At 46.2% G+C, this 21,506-nt stretch overlaps 1 protein-coding gene across 2 annotated transcripts in view; it reads left to right on the top strand.

Moving 5' to 3' along the window:
• Nucleotides 1–14,219, top strand: part of LOC147608752 (tocopherol cyclase, chloroplastic-like) — a 58,743-nt gene extending 44,524 nt beyond the window's left edge. For both annotated transcript variants that reach the window (XM_086788773.1, XM_086788772.1), the window contains exon 11: nt 13,563–14,219. In XM_086788773.1, the coding sequence (XP_086644899.1) occupies nt 13,563–13,739 (177 nt within the window). In that variant the 3' untranslated portion in view covers nt 13,740–14,219. The remainder of the gene's footprint in view (nt 1–13,562) is intronic.
• The last annotated feature ends 7,287 nt before the right edge of the window (nt 14,220–21,506 follow it).

Genomic DNA, 21,506 nt, shown 5'->3' with positions numbered 1-21,506 from the left:
GCACACCCAGATTCAGCTTTTTAGTTCAGTACTTTTTCATTTTGTTGGGATGACAGAGGATACCCCATACAGGTACACCGATTCGTCTCATAGGCCGAGTTCGGTCTTTTGGAAGACGTTAATAAAATCTTTCTTTCTTTCTTTCTTTCCTCTCTCTCTCTCTCTCTCTCTCTCTCTCTCTCTCTCTCTCTCTTCGTGAGTTGCTGGACTGCAAGGGCAACGCTCGAAGCTACACTCAGGTTGCAGGCGGAGGTGTGGGCTGAAGCCTTTCTTCTCTCTCTCTCGATGGTCTTGGTGAAGATGGAGATTGAGGCAAGGATGATGGCTGCTCTGATCACACACATGCGAGCCTAAGGAGTACATAGTTTCTCTTTCTTGCAGTCAGAGGGCTGTTCGGGGGTTCTTCTCTCGGTTCCGTGTGAGAGGAGGGATTTGCAGCCTAAGAGGGCAGAAACAGGAATAAATTTAGCATGTTTTTGGGAAGAGTTCACAGGCGGACGTATGGCTGGTTTTTGGCAATTTGCATGGGCCAGTTAGATGTTTATTCAAGGCCTCGTGGATGTACCATCTTGGCTGATTAGAGGTGAATAACAGTGTGGTGTTTTGGGGCACAAGGCTGTGTGAAACCTCTATGCTAAGAGGTCCAGAGGACTAACAGCTTGGACATGCATACGTATAAGCCATGAATGGCCATGATGTATTCAGTTAAACTCTTCCATTGAATGTGAATAAAGAAATACCGAAAGGGGTGCCAAGCTTTGGGGCCAACAGGTGTCGTTGTTCTTTTTGTGTAGGAGCACTCTAGCTCCCTTTTGTCTGTCTTATTTGCTGGACTACAACTGTGTTTGGGTGACTGCTAATCTACCGCACTTTGGTTTCTACTAGAGGCGGGTTTCGAGCGCTATAGGAGACGGGCCAAAGGCATTGTATCAAAAGCTTTGTGGAAGTCCACAAAGCAACAATATAGTCAGCGGCCATGTGCCTTGGCCTACTGGATGATAGCTTGAAGCGTGAATATGTGATCCGCGTGGAGAAGGTCCTCTCGAACCCTTCCTGCCCTGGTGCCACGTATCCCTCTCTTTGTGCCAGTGTGCTGAGCTCAGACACAAGTACAAATCCATAGAGCTTTGCCAAGATATGGCTGATCATGATGGTTCCTAGTTATTAGGATCCATGGGGTCTCCCGCCTTATGGATAGGCGCAATAATGTGTGATGACCAAGTGGGGGGAAAGCCCTCTGAGAGGGTCTTGTTAACCATATGGGCTAGGAGGGGTGCCAGGGTGTCACCTGCGTAAGAGAGGTGCTTAGCTGTACGACCTCCTGATCCTATGATTGGCCATTCTGAAGCCTGCATATAGCCTTCTTACAGTGAACCTTGGGCAAACCAAGGCCATGATTTTCCACACCTCATGGCCGGTTCGACGACAAGCCATCTTCACACTAGCAAGAGGACAAGTAGAGGTGGTAGACTCATATGTGTACCTGGGGATTACATTTACGACTTCGCCAGGAAGATTTACTATGGCACAGGCAGCCAGGGATAGACTCACACGAGGGTATGCAGCTCTGGCCATGCTAGAGAGACAGTGTCACCAGGCATTGCATTCTTGTATACCCTGCGCATATAGATTGCATACTGAGCCTCTAGCAGTAGTGCTCCATCCATCACACCCCCCCACTAGCTCAGTACTTTAATAGTTTATTTCGTGTTCATTTTGTCCTTTTTTTTTTCTGGACATCTGTCATGGCCCTGTGAAAATGGAACAGCACAAGTGTGGGCATGGTGGTTGCTGAGTCAAAATATTGAATGATTCACATGTGGGGTGCCCGGACAGAGATAATGATGTGTGGACATCCCTAGGTGTGAAGGGGGGAACTAGAACATTAATATTTTAATGTTTTATTGAAGGTTGCCCCTAGGCCTTGTGGCCCCTAGGGAACTTTAATATCTATTGAAGTTGGGGGCCCTAGGATTAATATGGGGAGGGGGCAACTCCACTTTTGGAGTGCATGCCTCTCTCTCTACACTCTCTCTCTCTAGCTTTTGGGGGAATCGTGCATGAGGAAGCGTGGAGAAGAAACGAGAGAGCAAGTCGACTGCTGAATATTGATTTTGGCTGTTGTTTTTCTGTGCAAACCAGCCGTACAGTCCACGTGTGCAGCCCGTACAGCCCTGTACGACTGCAAGTACAGTACGGCTGCTTTACTCTGCTGCAGTTTCCTCTGTGGGTACAGGTGGCGCTGACAGCCTGAGGAGGTACAGAAGCTGTGGGTTCTGACAGAAGCCGTACAGCAGGTATAGTCACCTGTGGTGACAGGTGGTTGTACAGCAGGTACAGAAATATACAGTCAGGTACAGCAGGAGCAGGCGCATCAGTACAACTACAGGCGGTGTACTTTCTGGTACAGACAGAGCCGTACAGCTGCAGGCGGCGCTCTCCTTGGTACAGGCGGAGTTTATCGTGGTACAATCGCATCAAAGGGCTACAGATACAGCACGGAAGTGGATGCAGAGAGGAAGGTACAGACAGGTACACCCACACGTGTGAAGCATAGCTGTTGAAACAAGTGTGCAAGTACAGACTGGCATTTGGACTATCATATGCAGATTCAGCAAGTAGGCTCATTTCATTCCCGTGCGTAAGACGATCAAAGTGGATCATATGGTGAAGTTGTTCATGGCGAACATTTTCAAGTATCATGGCTTGCCTACATCTATCATTAGTGACCGTGATCCACGAATGACGAGTTTGTTCTGGAGAGGGTTGTTTGACATGGGTACAACTCTCAAGTTTTCATCGTCATTTCATCCACAAACAGATGGTCAGTCAGAAGAGGCTAACTCTACAGTGTTGGATCTTCTCAAGTGTTATGTGTCAGAGCACAAGCAACAATGGGAAAAGTATCTTCCTTTGGTGGAGTTTGCATATAACAACACTGTTCATACCTCGACAGGCAAGGCGCCTTTTGAGATTGTGGAAGGAGGGAAGAAGGTACCACCTATTTTGCATACAAAGGATAAGATCTTTGAAGCTGATCAGTATGTGGAAAACATGGATGAAGCTTATCGGAGAGTTAAGTTGGCACTCCAGAAAACTCAGCAGAAGCAAAAGAAAGCCGCAGACCGTCACAGACGTGCTTTAGAGTTTGCATTGGGTGATTGGGTTCTTTTGCGCTTTGAAAAGGCTAGACTCAAGAAGATGAAGGGTAAAGAGCGCTTATTCCCTAAGTTGAGCATGCGTTATTATGGGCCTTTTCAGGTATTGGGAAAGATTGGTGAGGTAGCCTATCGTTTGAAGCTACCAGATCACTGGAGGATTCACAATGCTTTTCACGTGAGTCTCCTTAGACCTTTCCGTGGGGATGTGCCTGAGGATGTATCAGATGAGGCTCAGCCGGAAGTTGAGGAACTTGATGAGGTTCTGATTCCAGAGCAGATACTGGCACATAAAGAAAGGAAGGTACGAGGTAAAGTTTCTCGTCACTATCTTGTGAAGTTCAAGAACTATTCACCGATGGATGCGAAGTGGATGGAGGAAGGTGACTTACCAGATTCACCTCAGGTTTTGCAGCTTTATCTCGATGCCTTTGAGTTAGAGCCGACTCTTGTTGTGGCTCATTCAGGTTCAGCAGAGCATGGGTCTGGAGCATTACCTGATGCTCAAGAGGGGGGTAGCACCTCCACTCCCTTGATACAGACAGGCTCAGATGACATCTAGAGGTCGCTTGGTGCAGTTTTTATCTCACCCGAAGGTACTGATGGCTGACAGTACATCTGTTTATGGGACTTCTATGATATATGTGTACTAGTCACATGGGATGTTGTGGTTATGTAAGGTTCACAGTGGTATACAACTTGGACTATTACTATGCCATTGGTTTGCAGTGAATGTTGATACATGTGCATGGCTTAGAGAGATTGGAACGCTGATCTTGCCATATTGTATATTTCACTTTGGATATTTTGCTGTATCACCAGAATGCAATCGAGGACGCTTGCCATTTTTCAAGAGGGGGGTATGTCATGGCCCTGTGAAAATGGAACAGCACAAGTGTGGGCATGGTGGTTGCTGAGTCAAAATATTGAATGATTCACATGTGGGGTGCCCGGACAGAGATAATGATGTGTGGACATCCCTAGGTGTGAAGGGGGGAACTAGAACATTAACATTTTAATGTTTTATTGAAGGTTGCCCCTAGGCCTTAGTGGCCCCTAGGGAACTTTAATATCTATTAAAGTTGGGAGCCCTAGGATTAATATGGGGAGGGGGCAACTCCACTTTTGGAGTGCATGCCTCTTTCTCTACACTCTCTCTCTCTAGCTTTTGGGGGAATCATGCATGAGGAAGCGTGGAGAAGAAACGAGAGAGCAAGTCGACTGCTGAATATTGATTTTGGCTGCTGTTTTTCTGTGCAAACCAGCCGTACAGTCCACGTGTGCAGCCCGTACAGCCCTGTACGACTGCAAGTACAGTACGGCTGCTTTACTCTGCTGCAGTTTCCTCTGTAGGTACAGGCGGCGCTGACAGCCTGAGGAGGTACAGAAGCTGTGGGTTCTGACAGAAGCCGTACAGCAGGTATAGTCACCTGTACAACTGCTGACAGGTGGCTGTACAGCAGGTACAGAACTGTACAGTCAGGTACAGCAGGAGCAGGCGCATCAGTACAGCTGCAGGCGGCGTACTTTTTGGTACAGACAGAGCCGTACAGCTGCAGGCGGCGCTCTCCTTGGTACAGGCGGAGTTTATCGTGGTACAATCGGTGCAGCATCAAAGGGCTACAGATACAGCACGGAAGTGGATGCAGAGAGGAAGGTACAGACAGGTACACCCACACGTGTGAAGCATAGCTGTTGAAACAAGTGTGCAAGTACAGACTGGTACAACTACTTCCTCTGGTGCAGATCCACGAGCTGATTTTGGTAAGCTCTGAGTTTGTTCATCTATTTCTCTTTCTATTGCCTTATGTGTGTTGCAGATTTGAGCTATCTGGCCCCTTGTGAGAGGAGGGGTATTGCAGATTGAAAAGGGTGGAGACAGAGACTGAACAGTGAATGTATGTTTGTGTTGAGATGTTGGATCATGTGCATGAGATATGCCAGATGTATGCTCATGGCTGTCTTGCTGAATAGTCTTGGCTGATCAGAGGGAGGCACAGAGTGTTGCTTTGATACATAGATCTGTGTGCGTGAATCCTCTGTGCTAAGAGGTATTGTGGGCTGTCAGATTGGACATACAGGTGTATTCTCTTGGCTGATTTTGTTGTACTCAGCCTTTCATACTTTTGAAATTGAATAAAGAAATACCGCAAGGGGCGCCAAGCTTTGGGGCCAACAGGTGTCGCTTTGTTTTCAGATTTGGGCACTCTAGCTCCAATCTATTTTGTTTTCATATCTAGACTACAAGTGGAAGGGTGACTGCTAGTCCACCGCACTTTGGTTTCTACCAGAGGCCGGTTTCAACATCCAGAAGACATTGACAGTTGTACATTGATTTGTCTCATAGGTCGAGTTCGGCCTCTAGTAGACGTTAATACAGCTTTCTTTCTTTCTTTTCTCTCTCTCTCTCTCTCTCTCTCTCTCTCTCTCTCTCTCTCTCTCTCTCTCCCACTAGCTCAGTACTTTTTCATTTTGTTGGGATGACAGAGGATACCCCACACAGGTACACTGATTTGTCTCATAGGCCGAGTTCGGTCTTTTGGAAGACGTTAATAAATCTCTCTCTCTCTCTCTCTCTCTCTCTCTCTCTCTCTCTCTCTCTCTGTGGCTTGTGCGGAGGAAAAAACGAGTCTACCTGGCTAAGCTAGAGGAGGAGATCTACCAACTCTTCCTAGGGAAGGATAGCAAGAGGGCATGGAAGATGTTTTAGGAGAGACAGCCTGGTACTCCGATTACTGCACTTGAGGCATGGCATACTTATGCTAGAGAGCTATATGATGCACCAGGACAGCCCCCCACCTCCCCTCCACTGGGAGCTAGATCGGCTAGCAGCACCTTTCTTACTATGCGGATGGTGCTAGATGCGATAGACAGGTTACAGAATGGAAAGGCACAGAATCATGATGGGCTAGTTGGAGAGCATTTCTCATATGCGCGCGACACTTTGGCTCCGCTCATCGACGATCGTACATGTGTTTAATCGTGCCATTTGTGAGGGTTTCCCAGCAAGCTGGACAGAGCATATCATTGTACCACTCTTTAAGAGTGGGGACCCCATGGTACCAGGCAATTACAGGACGATCATGATTGGTCATTACTTGGCCAAACTATATGACTCTATATTGGAGTCGGAGTTGAGCCGCTGGGCAGAGAGGCATGGTCATCGGGCACATGGACAGGCCGGCTTCGGGAGAGGATTTACTACCTTGGATCACATACTGACACTTCGGGCACTTATTGAAGAGGGCAGGGCATAGAAGAGAGAAGGATATACTGCTGCTTTGTGGACTTTTGCAAAGCCTTCGATACCGTACCACGTGCCAGGCTTATGCACAGATTGCATGACATTGAGGTAGTCGAGGATATGCAGTGGGGGATATATGCTTTGTAGGAGTTTGTGACAGGCAGAGTCTGAGCTCCAGGCGGACTATCCGATATGGTGACCAGCACGATAGGGGTGAAACAGGGATGCCCGCTATCGCCCACCCTCTTTGGACTGTACATTGATGTGGTCTCCGATTATGTAGACAGATTGGGAGGCCTAGGGGCATGCCTGGCAGGGGTGTTGATACCCATCTTGTTATATGCTGATGATATTGTTCTAATCTCAGACTCTCCAAACAGAGACACCTAGATGCATTACAGACTTTCTGTGCGGATAGAGATCTGACAGTGAACCTTGGGAAAACCAAGGTTATGGTGTTTAACACCACACAGGCATGGGTGACGAAATCAGAGCCTCAGTTCACTTTCTGAGGGGAGCCGGTTGAGTACGTCAGGTCATATGTCTACTTGGGAGTTACTTTCACAGGACCGCGTTTCTCCCTGAAGGAGGCAGCAGCAGCTAGATTAGCTCGAGGGCATGCAGCCTTTGGGGCACTTGAGAGGTAGTGTGCACACATACAGTTTCAGTTTCAGGAGCCGTGCACCAAATTGTGCCTATTTGATACGCTTGTCACACCGACCCTCCTGTACGGAGCTCCAATTTGGGGGCCTAGCATACACCACAGATCTCAAAGAGGGGCGGATGAGGGATGGAGGCAAATGGAGAGGCCACTGATTATGATGATTGCCCGCATGATTCGGAGCAAATCATCAGTACCACATGAAATTGTTCGGGCTGAGCTGGGTGCCGCACCAGTAGTGACCGAGGCCCTATTCCAGGCATTTACCTTTTTGCAGCGGCTATGGGAGCTCCCTCAGTAGAGGTACTCCTGATTGGCATTGACCTCATCCATACAGTTGGCAGAGGATGGAGATACTCATTGCTAGTACGCTTAGATGAGATCATGGTTTGACCTACATGGTTTGCGGTTAGAGGCACTACCACCCTTTCAGTACAGTCTGGATTGTCCATTTTTGGATCTCACCCGCTCAGAGCGAAACCGCGTGATCAGGATGGATATCATCAGAGTGGACACAGAGAGGACATGGACTAGTCCCCTTGAGCCCTTAGGCACGAAAATGGCTCATTACAAGAGCCATTTTCTACACCTCTCACCAAATGATTTTATCACCCGCCCGGCGTACATGGATGTACACCTATCACATGGGATATATTGTGCCATTGGACAGATCCGAACCTCATCACACTAGTTGCGGATTGAGATAGGGCGATATGTGCATCAGATCTTGGATGACTGCATTTGTCAGCTATGCTACCAGGAGGCAGAGACAGAGGAGCACTACATTTGCCGATGTACAGTCTATTATGAGATCCAAGGGAGATATTACTGCCTCTTCGAAGAGGGTTTTGGGCCGTTACACAGGGTCATGGAGTTTGAGGATCAAAGATGCCTGGGATTGTTCCTGCTTGAGCTCAGGAGACACCTCTTGGCAAACAGGAGACCGAGCCATGATGTACCTAGACAGAGGACCCTGATAGATTTCTTCGGCACCAGCACTAGCAACCCAGCCCACACACCTCTTGATACCTCCTCCATTGGGCCATCAGGGCACTGACCACGCTCCCAGGGAGTCACCACCACTGATAGAGCAGTCATCTTATGTTGTGCTCGTCGGCCACGCCCACCAGGATCCCGACCACGGCATCCTCACCATCGCTAGATCAGAGCCATTATTGCTCGGCATCGGAGGCGCCTACCTCGCTTCTACGACCTCTCCATTCTAGACAGCCCCATGGCGGAGATATTTGATCTAAGGAGAGGGCAACACTTCAACTGATCAGCATACATGGATCTACTTGATATACATTTTCCAGTATTTTCTACTCAGTATCATCTCGGAGTCTTACAATTCTGTTCTTATAACTGTAAGACAATCAGTTTATTGTTTCTTTTAGTATTATTAAGTTGTTCTCTTTGATGAGACACCAACTTTAGATGTACTCTTAGTTTTGGTCTCATAGGCCATTATGGCCTCTTAGAGACGTTAATATATCATTTCATTTTCTCTCTCTCCAAGACTTAACCATCCCACCATGCCCACTTGGTGCAGACCACAGCTACCTCGCCTTCACTCTCATTTGCACACCACCTACCACACCACAAGCACCACCATCTCACACAACATCCAGATACATTTCACCCATGACTGTGATCTTATCTATGTAGATCAGCTCTACCGTCGTCTCTTGGATGTAGATGTCAGAATGCACAGCGGAAATGAAGACAACTGCTGTAGAGAACAAAACGCAGATGAGAGAGGGAGAGAGAAGTTGTGTAACTTTGCTATATATACACCAAAAAATCCCGAATGATACAATGGCAAGTGTGGGGAGCAAGGGGCCATTTTATATGGCCCCAGGCTGCTCGTCAGCCAGCCCAAAACAGGCCGACAGCAGCATATATGCTCACGACCAACAGTAGCCCACGACCAGCAGAAAGCAAGTCGGCCAGTGTTGCAGATGAGATCGGGTAGTGACACACTAGTCAGCCAGCATCTGATTCAGCCGACATGCCTCCCACACTGAACAAAAATGGGAAAAATATATGGAAAGTGAGGAGAAATGGGGGAATACCAAAATTGGGCGGGCACACCCAGAACAGAGCCCCGGGTGTAATGGACAAATAGGAGATGATTGCTAACACCCCCTCTCAGCTCCTGGATGTGGAACCAACCCCAGTGAGTTGGAGTGCTACCGGAGCATAGCCTAAGGTAGAGAACTTCGTGAAGAGGTCCGCCGCATTGTCCTCCGTCGAACAATAAAGAAGCAAGATGTCACCAGCCAAAATCTTCTCACGAACAAAGTGATATTGTATTTGTATGTGCTTGGTCCGAGCATGGAAGATCGGGTTCTGAGCAATAGCGATACAGCTCTGGTTATTGCACTGGATGACTGTGGGCTCCTTTTGTGGAAACCCAATCTTGCCAAGCAATCTCCACAGCTACACAACCTCGCAAGCAGCACCACAAGCAGCCCAGTACTTTGCCTCTGTTGACGACAAGGCAATAGTCGGCTGCCTCTTGCTGCTCCATGATATAGCTCCTGAGCCGAGAGTAAATCCGTAGCCTGATGTATATCTCCTTGTGTCTGGATCTCCTCCCCAATCTGAGTCACTCTAGCCTTGGAGTCGAACTCGGTCCTTCGTTTCCCTTCCAGTGTTGTAGAAGAGTCCAAGATCCTTCGTACCTTGCAAATATCGTAAGATCCGCAACCCTGCGTCCCAATGAGACTTCAAAGGTGTCTGCATGAACGAGCTCAACAGCCCCATAGGAAAGTTTAAGTCCATTCCGATACAGAGAGGCATCAACCGGCTCACAAGGATGATTCACTATCAGCTTCGTGTTCGGGTCCATCGGTGACATGATAGGCTTGCAGTTCTCCATCCCAAAGGCCTCAATCAACTCATGAACATACCACTGCTGAGATACAACGAACACCCTCTAGGTCTGCCAGATCTCCAATCCAAGAAGAAGTGGAGTAAGCCTAAGTCGGTCATCTCAAACTCCTTTGACAAGGTAGCCTTCGTCACTGCAGTGTGCTCCACATGACCGCCAGTGAGAATGAGGTCATCCACATAAAGGATGATCAACGTGACCAAACCGCGTTCTCGAAAGAGATACAACTTAGGATCAGCAAACTGATCTCTGAAATGCACTTTTGATTCCAAGCCTTGGGAGCCTGCTTAAGACCATACAAGGCCTTCCGCAACCTATAAACCATCCCCTTTGATCCTGGAACCTCAAAGCCTGGAGGCTGCTCAACATACACCTCCTCCTGCAAGTCACCATTAAGGAACGCAGATTTCACATCCATTTGATATACGGGCCACCTCTGAGAAGAGACAAGGACAAGAACGGTCTGAATCATGGTCATCCTCGCTATCGGTGCAAAGGTATCCTCAGTGGGAAAGGAAATAAACCCACGTGAATCTGCTACAATCATCAACAAGCAGCATAAAATACAAAGAACCTCCCAAGGATGGGGTTTGCATAGGTCCACACAAGTCTGTGTGTACGAACTCCAAAGGTTTGGAAGCTCGCGTGGAAGCCTGCTTCGGAAAAGATTCCTTGTGCTGTTTACCACGAATGCAAGAACTACAACGTCCCCTGCTTGCTGCCAACATCTAGCAAGCCAACCACCATCTGGTCCCGGAAAGCCTGCCGCAGCGCATCCACATTCAAGTTGCCAAACTGAAAGTGCCACAAGTCACCGATCAGAGTGCCTGTCGGAGAGGAGAGTGCTGAGAGTTTGTAGATACCATTCTCCACTCCGCCTTCCCAAACAACCTGGCTTGTTTCTCTGTCCCATAGAGCAATAGAATGCTCCTCAAACTCCACCCAGAAGCCAGTCTTGCAAACCTCATGCACTGACAATAGATGAAAACCAAGTGCAAGAACGTAAAGAACACGAGAGGAATGCTTCCCCCCTCTGCCATCGGGAATGATCTCCATCCTGCCCTCACTATGAATCGTCATAGTGAAATTGTCGCCAATGAAAATGCGACCTGACTGCCGTTTAGGATCCTGTAAAAACTCACGAGAAGGAGTCATGTGCCTGGAAGCACCACTATCAAGAATCCACTCTTGAGTATCCCTTGCAGTGAAGCCAACTGCCTCCTCGCTCGAAGAGGATGAAGCATCCGTGTCCAAAATCTCCTAGTGCACAAATGCTGGAGTCTTTGCAGTTGAAGTTGAAGAATCAGCACTCTTCCCAGTATTCAGGTTGGGACACTTTCTCCAATAGTGGCCTTTCTCGCCACAATCGTTACACGTCCGCTCAGCCTTCAGTTTCTCACGGTCTGAATCGGGCTTCTTCTCATAAGACTTCTTCGATGAAGACTTCCCTTTGCCCTTGTTGTTGTTTTTATGGCCTTTCGACCGTTGACTAGGCAAGGCCTTAAAACCTCTGCCCTGTGGAGGGTTTGTAAAACACTCTTCCTGATGCAAGACCATAGGCACAAGCTCCTCTCACGTGATGGTGCTAAGCTTGCCACTGGTTATCAAAGAGGAGGAAAATGCTAGTACTGAGAGGGCAAATGGGACAACAATGTGATGGCAATGTCCTCTAAAGATATCTCTTTCCCTGCCTGAATAACCTCTTGCTGAAGAGCCTGCAACTTGATGTGCTCCCGCATCGTCGACGACTTTGTAGGATTCATCACCTGCATCTGCACTTCCAAGGAGATGCGCTTCATGGGTGATACCCTGTTATACAGAGAAGCCAAATGCTACCAAATCCCTCTGGCCAAGCGTCATATGTTTTATATGATTAATCACCTGTGGTGTGCATGTAATTTAGGAAGATGAAAGAATAGACATGGGCATTGACACGATCCCATAACTGTGCCTGAGCCTCCCGTTGTTTCCGTATAGAGGGTAACTCCCTGTCTTCCAACTCTGGCCGTGGAACACCAACTACAATGAAATCAGCCAAGTCATAAGACTCCAAAACGGACTCCATCATTACCTTCCATATGCCGTAGTTGTTCCCATCCAACTGTCAGTCCACCAGGAACGTGGGGAGTGTAGGGATCTTCACGCGCTTCTCTGACAAGGTCTTGTGAAGGGAGGATGGGTGGGAAAAAAGAAGAAGAAGAGGCTGCAAATAATAAGCAAGGTGGCTGTCCAACGGTGATGGTCGCCTTCTACCCGATCTCCAAGTCCCGAACAGCCCAAGCAATCTCCAATCAGCACCTCAAATCAGCAAACCCTCGAGGTCCCACTGTCTCCAAGCTTCAAACCACCTGGGGCTCTGATACCATGTCAGAATGCACAGTGGAAATGAAGACAACTGCTGTAGAGAGCAAAATGCAGATGAGAGAGGGAGAGAGAAGCTGTGTAACTCTGCTATATACACCATAAAATCCCGAATGATACAATGGCAAGTTTGGGGGGCAAGGGGCCATTTTATATGGCCCCAGGCTCCTGGTCAGCAGCCCAAAACAGGCCGACAGCCAGCATATATGCTCACGACCAGCAACAGTAGCCCACGACCAGCAACAAGCAAGTCGGCCAGAAAACCAGCAGTCGGCCAGTGTTGCAGATCAGGTCGGGTAGCAACACACCAATCGGCCAGCATCTGATACAGCCAACATGCCTCTCACACCCAGAAAAAATGGGAAAAATATATGGAAAGTGAGGAAAAATGGGGGAAAACCAAAATTTGGCGGGCACACCCACAACAGAGGCCTTGGTGTAATGTACAAACACGAGATGACTGCTAACAGTAGACCCATCTGCATTCTGCACCACCCTCACCTCACAGCTCACTACAATCATCCACACATCCGCCATCGACAGTTTCCCCACACCTGCCAGTCCACTGCTAAAACCCGCACAGGTACCATTCCTTAGAATTGTTGGTATGACAACAAATGCCATATCACACGTGCACGTCTTTTGCGTGAGTTAGCTACCTGCCAAATCCAGAAGCATGAAGCTGAACAGACTAACTGGTACCTTACTCGCTGCAAGAAATGAGCACATTGTCGAGGACTTATGCCAATTCTTCCTGAGCGGGAATTCTGATGAGGCTTGGCGTAGCATCTGGGAATGCCGCTTACCCACCCGTGTGGCTGGTATTAGCTGAGTGCGGCGGTGTCAGTGTGGGTGGCTGATGTGGATTCTTGTTCCGTGAAGAAATCAGTGATGGATCTCTCAGTAACGTCTTGTATGGGCTGGCCTTGTCTCTCAGCATGTCTTCTCAATACTGTCCCTATGTCGTCTGAGAGAGAGAGAGAGAGAGAGAGAGAGAGAGAGAGAGATTCTTTCTAATTGCATATACATTGTAGAAAGAAACAAATACTATATTCATGTTGAACAAAAAAACCACCAAGGTTTTTGCAAAGCACCATAGATGTAAGCCACATGTTAAAACTACAGCCAAGTAATGCAACCACTTAAATGCAAAAAGAAAGAGGTGTCAAATGAAATAGAGACTTGGTGCCTGCTAGAGCTAGGAAGATGTATGCTAACTTTTGAACCCTTTGTCGTGATCAGGTAATTTTAAGTGCAACTAGTGATATGGCAGCGTTAGAGGTTGGTGGAGGGCCTTGGTACAGCAGTTGGAAGAGAAGAAGTGAAACAGCAAGTGCCATCAAGCCACTTCTAGGACTCCCGATTGATGTGGAATCACTATTTACTTTGGCTCCATCCTTTAAGCCACCTGGATTATGAATGAAGCCAACAGGTGATTTAAAGGACGACATAAGGTTGAGCATGAAATCCTACTCCACGAATCTTTGGCTGGTGGTACCTTGTTTGAGAAGGCTCAAATCAACAGCATAAATTCATACTTTCTAGCTAACAAAGCCAGAGATTAACATGCTGGTAACCTGTGAGGAAAGCAAGCCAAGAGTCAAAGGCACACAAATGTCATTGAGTTGTTGATATACAAACATGTGGACGTCTCTCTCTCAATTTCACAACAGTTACATTCAATTATTTTATTAGCGAAATTACAAAAGGTTTTGATTACAATTGGGATTTATTTCCTTGGAGGAGGAGAAAAAATGGATCAAAGCATCTCATGAGAGAGAGAGCGAGAACACTAGCAAGGAAAAGAACCAACCCTATGAGAGGAAATGATTTGGTTTTTGATGTTCTTAACCACTAGTCCTTTTATTAAAATTTGAGATTTTGCATAAGTTGCTAAAAGAGCATCTCTCTTCTAGTCACAAACCAAAGCCTTTTGGGAAATGGTGGTGGCACATGATAGAAGTTACTACTTAGTCATAGAAGTTTCTTATAAAGCACTTGAAGTTTCCATATTATGGATAGCAACTTCTTTGAAAAAAAAGTGTTTCAATAATTTATATAAAGGTTATGACATCAAACCTCTTGAAAACTCTAAACAAATGTGAACACCCACTAAAATATGGAATGCAACAGTTCCAAGGTTTTGTTAAATAACACATGTTGATGTAGCATGTCACATCCAAAATGCTTTTGTAAATCAAGTTGCTTTAATGGTTTAGATCCATTTTGTGCTTTTTTTTTGGGAGAGGGGGGGGACATTGTTATTTCTTTACGAGGTTGATGCTATATTAGAATTTCAATGTGAGAAAAGATTGCTTGAAGAGGTAAATGAACCTATCTACCAAGGTCATGTCAAGACAAAAAGGATGCATCTTGCCTTGCCACCACAAGCAAATCTTTAACTTTAGTTTACGAAGGTGATAATTTGAAAGATGGAATTGGGAGCTCAACGATGGGCTTACAAAATACCATGATTGTCTACATGGGAGCTACAAGGACATGCAATGAGTTTCAACAAAGGTTGGAACACTTGCACACCGCTTGAGGAGGAAGCGAAGCTCTATGAATCCTTGTTGTGGGTAAAAAGTAGGATATGTACAAAGGGTTAGTGTCGTATTATCAAATCCTAATTAGTGTATTGACAACAATCAACCCATAAAATTCAAGCCTAATGGATATGTGTCTTGTTTAGGTCCATGTTATATTAGTACTTTTGGTCTCTCGATACTTTTGAGCATGTGTCCTAAGCCTTAACACTTGCAAAGCATGCGGCCATGTGTCACTTATTTTGTCCATCTCACGTGCCCATTTCATACATCCATCTCATTTGTCCACCTCATATGACTGTGTAAAAGCCATATGCCATCTCTCCTCACCTTTCACAAGGTGGACATTACATGGATGGTCTAGAAGGGTTTGTATCTTTTGATATGGACCTTGGATAGAGATTTAATAATAGAGAGTAAAATTTGAAGATCTTAATCAGATCTACACGTTGGGCTCCATATTATTGTCTATCTACACATGATAGATATTTGATTCTACAGTCAGAGTGTGGCAAGAAGTCTTGGATGAGAAAGCCATTTTGAAATTGTTGCGGTTTTGAAACCCTAAATGTGAGGCCTTTGGCATCACAACATCCAAAAGTACTCACAAGCTAAGATTAGCAAATATAGACAATTTAAGGAAAGGTTTCAAGTGAGATCACTAATTGTACTTGTCCCATTTTGCATCATTCACAAACAAAGTATCCACTAACAAGACAACCAAAAAAGTCTCGTATCCTACACCCAACATTCATGGTGCATCTACCATACCATCCAAGCAAGATTCAATTGCATACAAGCAAGTAAGAAGAGAAGAGCTCACAAGTAAACTTTTGCAAGGGAATGATTGTTTCTTTCTTATTGTCAAAAATTACTTATATACAAGTGACCGAATTTCACACTAGGCCAACCAAACTTAAAAATGGTCCGGTTTCTATTACTAGTCTTAAGCAAGAATGTACATGAAGTCCTTAGACTTTTCCTATTTGACATAAGCACATGGTAAGGTTGCTTTATATGTTCCAGTGTTGTTGTAAAAGAGATAAGTGCTCATTCAAGCAGGTAAGATGGCAAAGCGTCTTACAGTAGTCAGGTAGATGAAACCATGTTAACCAACGGAGTGGTTAACATAACCCCCTTCTTAGTGGTGATCACGTCCTCACGTCACCCAAGTAGGTGGTGAGTTTACTGCCTAGGTGAAAAGGTGTGGATAGTCCAAGATACACCATGAAGTTGGTGGTAGAAGTTAAGTGGTATAGGTTGACTGGAATGCAGGGCAAAGTGGTGAGAAGATTTGGGAAGCCTTGATGGTAGGTAACATGTTGAGACGGAATGAAAGGTGATAGGCGATATTGAAGTTCTTCATGCTAAGCCTCGGTTGGTTGGGGAAGCGGTGTGGACCCTTCAACATGAGGTAGTGGGTAGAAGTGCCTATGAATGTCGAAATGAGCACCACGACCACCATGGAATGATTTGTATGGATAGATGGTGGTCAGAATCTCCATGGCACCACATGAGAGTATATCCTGATGCTTAGAGATGAGGCTTCTTCATAGGAAATGCATTCGGCCACAGGTCAAGGCTGTGCTGGTGATGAATTGGAGTTGAAGCAGAGATAGTTAAATAAAAATGTGATGCCTACCATAGTGAAATATATAAGTGACATGGGGATTTGATTCGCCCACTAGCCAAAAAAGAGATAAGAATGGTGTCATAACCACCCGCACCTCTGTTGTTGCCAAAGGCAACATATGCCTTCTCGACTACTATGATTCGTTCCTACCCAACGATCCTTGTAAATATATACAAGTGACATGCATGGGCAATGGGAAAAAGGTGTGCTCGTGTGTGTGCGCTTCTCCAACTCAACTGCTTTCCTGGACTCTCTTTGCTGCTTTCTTCAACATTTACTTGACATCCCTTTTCTTTGGGAGTCAAGATTATGACATTGTTTGGGGCTTTTCTCGTGGGGTTGTACCCATAACTGCTATTGCAATGGAGCTAGGTGACCTCTATGGCTTGAAGGATTTAGTGTTGTCAAGAACTTGGGATAGAGGGCTGTGTGGATCAAATGGGTGGTGTGGTCAAAGACGAGGCCACAGAAGGTTCCTGCTAATTTAAGAAAGGTCCTGGTGATGGGTTGTACCATAGGTGAGGCGTGCGCCTGCCATGGTCCCCCCTTCAAGAAATGTACCTAGAGCGTTGGCATTAACGAGGCTCCATGTAGGTTTGTGAAAGAACAGTGCATATGTGTCTATTACATACAAAGTCCGTGGATTGGGCAAAAGGTGGGCATGTGTAGAAGCTTCTTTTGGTGAAAACTCCAACACTGTACTTTCTTTGACACTTATTTTTTTTGCTTTCTTTGACTCTTATACATTGTTTTGTTTGACACTTATTTTCTTTCTTCAACTATTATACATGGCTTGAGATAGGCAATTGGTGTGATTGATGTGTAACGCACCTGATCAATTTGCCCATGAGAATGGAAGAATTTAGGCACCCAGTCTGGCAGGTACATTGGTAAGCAATGAATTATGGATGGCTTGAGGTTGGGTTGTCCAGGAGAATCGAAGAATTTAGGACACCAAATCTGGCAGGTACATTGGTATATACCGCAAACTATGGGTGGCTTACCAAACAGTGTTGAAATAATTTAGGACACCCAATCTGGCAGGTACATTGGTATATACTATAAACTATAGGTGGCTTGCAAGACAATGCTGAATGAATTTAGGACACCCAATCTGGCAGGTACATTGGTATATACCATAAACTGTGAATGGCATTCCAGACAGCGCTGAATGGATCTGGGTTCTTAATGTTGGTGGCTTGAAGCATGACGATGTTGGTGGAAACAAGGGAAGCATTTTAGAGCTTCCGTGGCTTGGGGGTGAAATTTTAGATTACCAAAAAATCCCACCCTTGGGCATGCAATATTGGTTTGAGCTTTTGGGTATCTCTACCTTGATTGATTAGCACAGTATTTACGTCAAGAGCTTACCTTTAGCCTTGCCGAAGCATGTGTTGTCGGGTCTTATCTTTCAGCCGCAAATGCAACTTCCCCATGTGTGCATTAGCTCCCTAGAATGCTATAAAAGGGTGAAGGAAGAGCTCTTAATACCTAGATGAAGGCAAGAAGAGATCAGTCTTAGCGGTGGTTCTCTCTCATAAAGGTGGGGGAAGAAGAAGAAGCTATTGCAAGAAGAAAACCTACAATCACTCCTATCTACCATGCATCCATTGAGAAACCATCACAAGCAAGCAAGCAAGCAAGATTTAATAGCATGCAAGTAAGTAAGAAGAGGGAAGAGAGAGAGCTCACTCACAAGAAAACTATTGCGAGGAAATAATTGTGTATTGCTTGTTGTAAAAAAAGAGATAGATTAAAATGTATAGCTTTCACACTAGGCCAACCAAACTTTAAAATGGTCTAGCCTTTATTACTAGCGTTAAGAAACTATGTACATGGTCCATAGGATTTCCCTATTTGACATTAAGCACATGGTGAGACTGATTTATATGTTTACCAAGTCGATGGTAAAACCTATCGGTGGTGAAACTAGTGTTCATGGTCCAGGACAGGCCATGGAGTTTGGCGGTGGAGCTAAAATGGTTAGTTTGGGATTGATCCATAGTAGCCAGATGTAGGGCATAGTGATTGGGTAGCCTTGATGGTAGGCAGCTTGTTGAGGCAGCATAGAAAGTGATAGGTGATGTAGAGGTTCTTCATGTCAGGCCTCTGCGGTTTAGGAAAGGGGTGTGGACCCTTGAACATAAGGTAGTTCATAAAAGCATTCTGCACCCTCTCAATGGAGAAATGAGTGCCAAGGCCCCATAGAGTGATTGTCATGAGTAGATAGAGGTCTATGACATCTTGGTGCGATGACAAGGTATTATGCTTGGAGCTCACATCGTGATGCCTAGAGATTGGGCTATTACGTGACCAAAACATCGGTAGGGTGAGATTTTTTTGGGGATAAATTGGAGTCGAAGCAGAGGATACATGCATGAGGGCTCATTGGAGGTGCATGTTGGTCGAGGATTATTTAAGAGACGGTGTGTGAAGTTTTTGGAGAACCTCAAACTCAACTTGTACATGTGTACATGAGTGATGTTCGTGTTGTGGTAAAGTCATGGGAGCACCCATTGAATTAGTGTGGGCGTCGTGGATACGGCAATCAGGCTTTTGGTTTTGATGGAAGTGTATGCGTAGGAAAAATGATGAAATCCTGGAAGCACAAGCTTGTCCAGAGCGTGGTCTGCTGGAGGTGGTATCAGCCTTTTGGTCGCTTTATATGTGTGCGCATCCTCAAAAATAAATGGGCACTAGGTTGTATTTGAAGGAGTGCATGGAAACATGGGGGCTATTAATTGTAATTTGTTGGGATGCCCATTAAATGTGTGCATGAGCTAGATCTGAAAGGAGCATAAATGGAAGGAAGGTGATGACATGGCAGGAAAGGTGGCACAAGATTTTTTACGGAAGGAAAGAAGCTGAATTCGTCCAAGTTGGCGGGTTCTTCCAGAAGACGTCCAAGGCACATTTGCTAAAAGCGCAAGAGACGATTACCTTGAGAGGTCATCATCACAGTAGACAGAGAGACGTGGGCGGCTCTGCAGGGAGGAGTCGAGAAGGGCGAGGCCCGTGGAGCAGTGGTCGTGGGGGGATCCCACCGCCTGCAGGGACTGGGTTGCCGCCTATGGAGGGAAAGATTGAGAACGTGTGTGGTGGACTGGCTGTGGATACAGGTGTTGCCTTAGTTTTGGGGAAGGGTTGCTTGTGAACTGGCAGAGGCTGCTCACGGCGGCGGCGATAGAGAGACGTTGACAGAGGGGACTGGCGACTTGCTGGGGAGCCGCCTAAAGTAGTAGCAGTGGTCGTGGGGGGATCCGACTGCCTACAAGGACTGGCTGCGGTCTCTGAGATGCAGAGAGTTCAGAGGTGTTGCTGGGGTTTTCTACGTGATCTCTACGTCGACTGGTGTGAAGCACAGAGTGGCGCTGGGCTGGCCATGTAGGAGCAGTCCTTTGGGCGTAGAGCTCACTGAGCTGAGAGAGCTGCAGAGCTGCTGGCGCGACAAAGAGGGAAGAGAAGCCTAGAAGACCTGGTAGCGACTGGTGACTGGAAGCTGGCGCGACGGGCTAGAGAGAGCCGCCTTGGTGCTGTGGCTTGGAGGGTGACTGGTTTTTTGCTTTGAGAACTGGCAGTGTGCTGGTGGTGTAGGAGAGAGTGGTCTTCAGCTGAGGTGCAGTGCAGAGAACGAAGAGGTCGGCCTACAGAGAAGCAAAAGATTGAAGGGATTTGGAGCGACCAGGAGCTGGAGTGGGCTGATTGTGTGTGGGTGCCAGATAAAGCTGGTCCTCAGGGTATCTTGGATATCCAACTCTGTAGAGAGGAAGGTCTGTTCTGAAATATAAGTCTTGTTCATGCTCTTGGGTCTGGTGTTCTGGGTGTGTTTGTATGCGTGTGTGGAAGTGTGACACTCTATAAAGGCGTAGACAGCTTTACCGCTTCCGTGTCATCACTTTTTGGTGCCTCCACAGAGGAAGAAATTTCCTTCGGTTTGTGAAAGAGAACAGATGTCTTTGTGAAGAAAGATTTGGGAAATGGCTCAGGATTTTCCAGAGTATTGGGGATTGCCACAGGAGAGTGCAATCAGGTTTCTGGAGAAGATGGAGTTTACAGCTTTGATGAAAGACAAGGCAACCCCGGAAATCCTTTCTCAGATTTCGACTTATTGCTTGCAGGGTGATGCAAAAGCATGGCTACGGATGTTTGTGACTACACACAGGAATGTTCATCAACAAGATCTTGAGTACCGTGTAGCCAGAGCTGCATTTTTGGCACAGTTTGTCCATGTGAAGAGTCTGAATGAAGTGTGAAAGGAGTTGTGTAACATTCAGTAGAAGGGAAGTCAGGATGTGGATCAGTATTTGATTGAGTTTGGTAGACTGTGGAGTCTATGGTGTGAGGCTTTGATTCCTGAAGTACCCCCGCAGATGATAAAGAGGGTGCGGTATGTGGCTGGTCTAGAGCCAACCCTCCGTCTGAAGGTGACTCAAACTCAACTGTGAGAATAGGATTATGTATTTTCTCATTCGTCAAAATGTCTTATATCCAAGACTCATTTTTACAATGCCTAGTTGCCCAAATGATGTCCGGGCCCCAAAAAGTTAGTCTAGGCTAATTTCCTAGTCTAAATATACATTATCAGCATTACACAAGTCGTAAGCTCGGATATTTCTCATAATTATTTTATATAAAGCACATTGTGTGGTACAAAAAATATGGCTTGAAGAAATTACCATAGTAATGTTAGCCAATGTGCTTAACATACTCCCCTCCCTAATCACGGTTCCATCCTTGGAACAGTAGTGAAGCTCCATAGGAGGCTAGTGGTAGAAGGTGCTCTGAAGTTCTAGTAGAAGTCAAAAATATCTTCGAAAGTGAGCATGCACCAACGTTGCATCCACTGTCTCTGAAGGCCATTCTTCTACAAGAAATCAGAGATCTCATTGGAGACCTATTCTCCCCCTCCATCTGACCTTAGGCACTTCACATGCTTTCTTATCTATTTTTCAGCCCATCACTCTGAAATTCTGAAAATAAGTGAAAACTTCACTCTTCTCCATGAAA

This window comes from Cibotium barometz, chromosome 52 (genome assembly GCF_041138505.1).
Source record: "Cibotium barometz isolate CiBa-2024 chromosome 52, ASM4113850v1, whole genome shotgun sequence".
NCBI classification, from domain to species: domain Eukaryota; kingdom Viridiplantae; phylum Streptophyta; class Polypodiopsida; order Cyatheales; family Cibotiaceae; genus Cibotium; species Cibotium barometz.
Note: the sequence above shows the minus strand (reverse complement) of the source record. Positions and strands in the feature narration are given on the sequence as shown.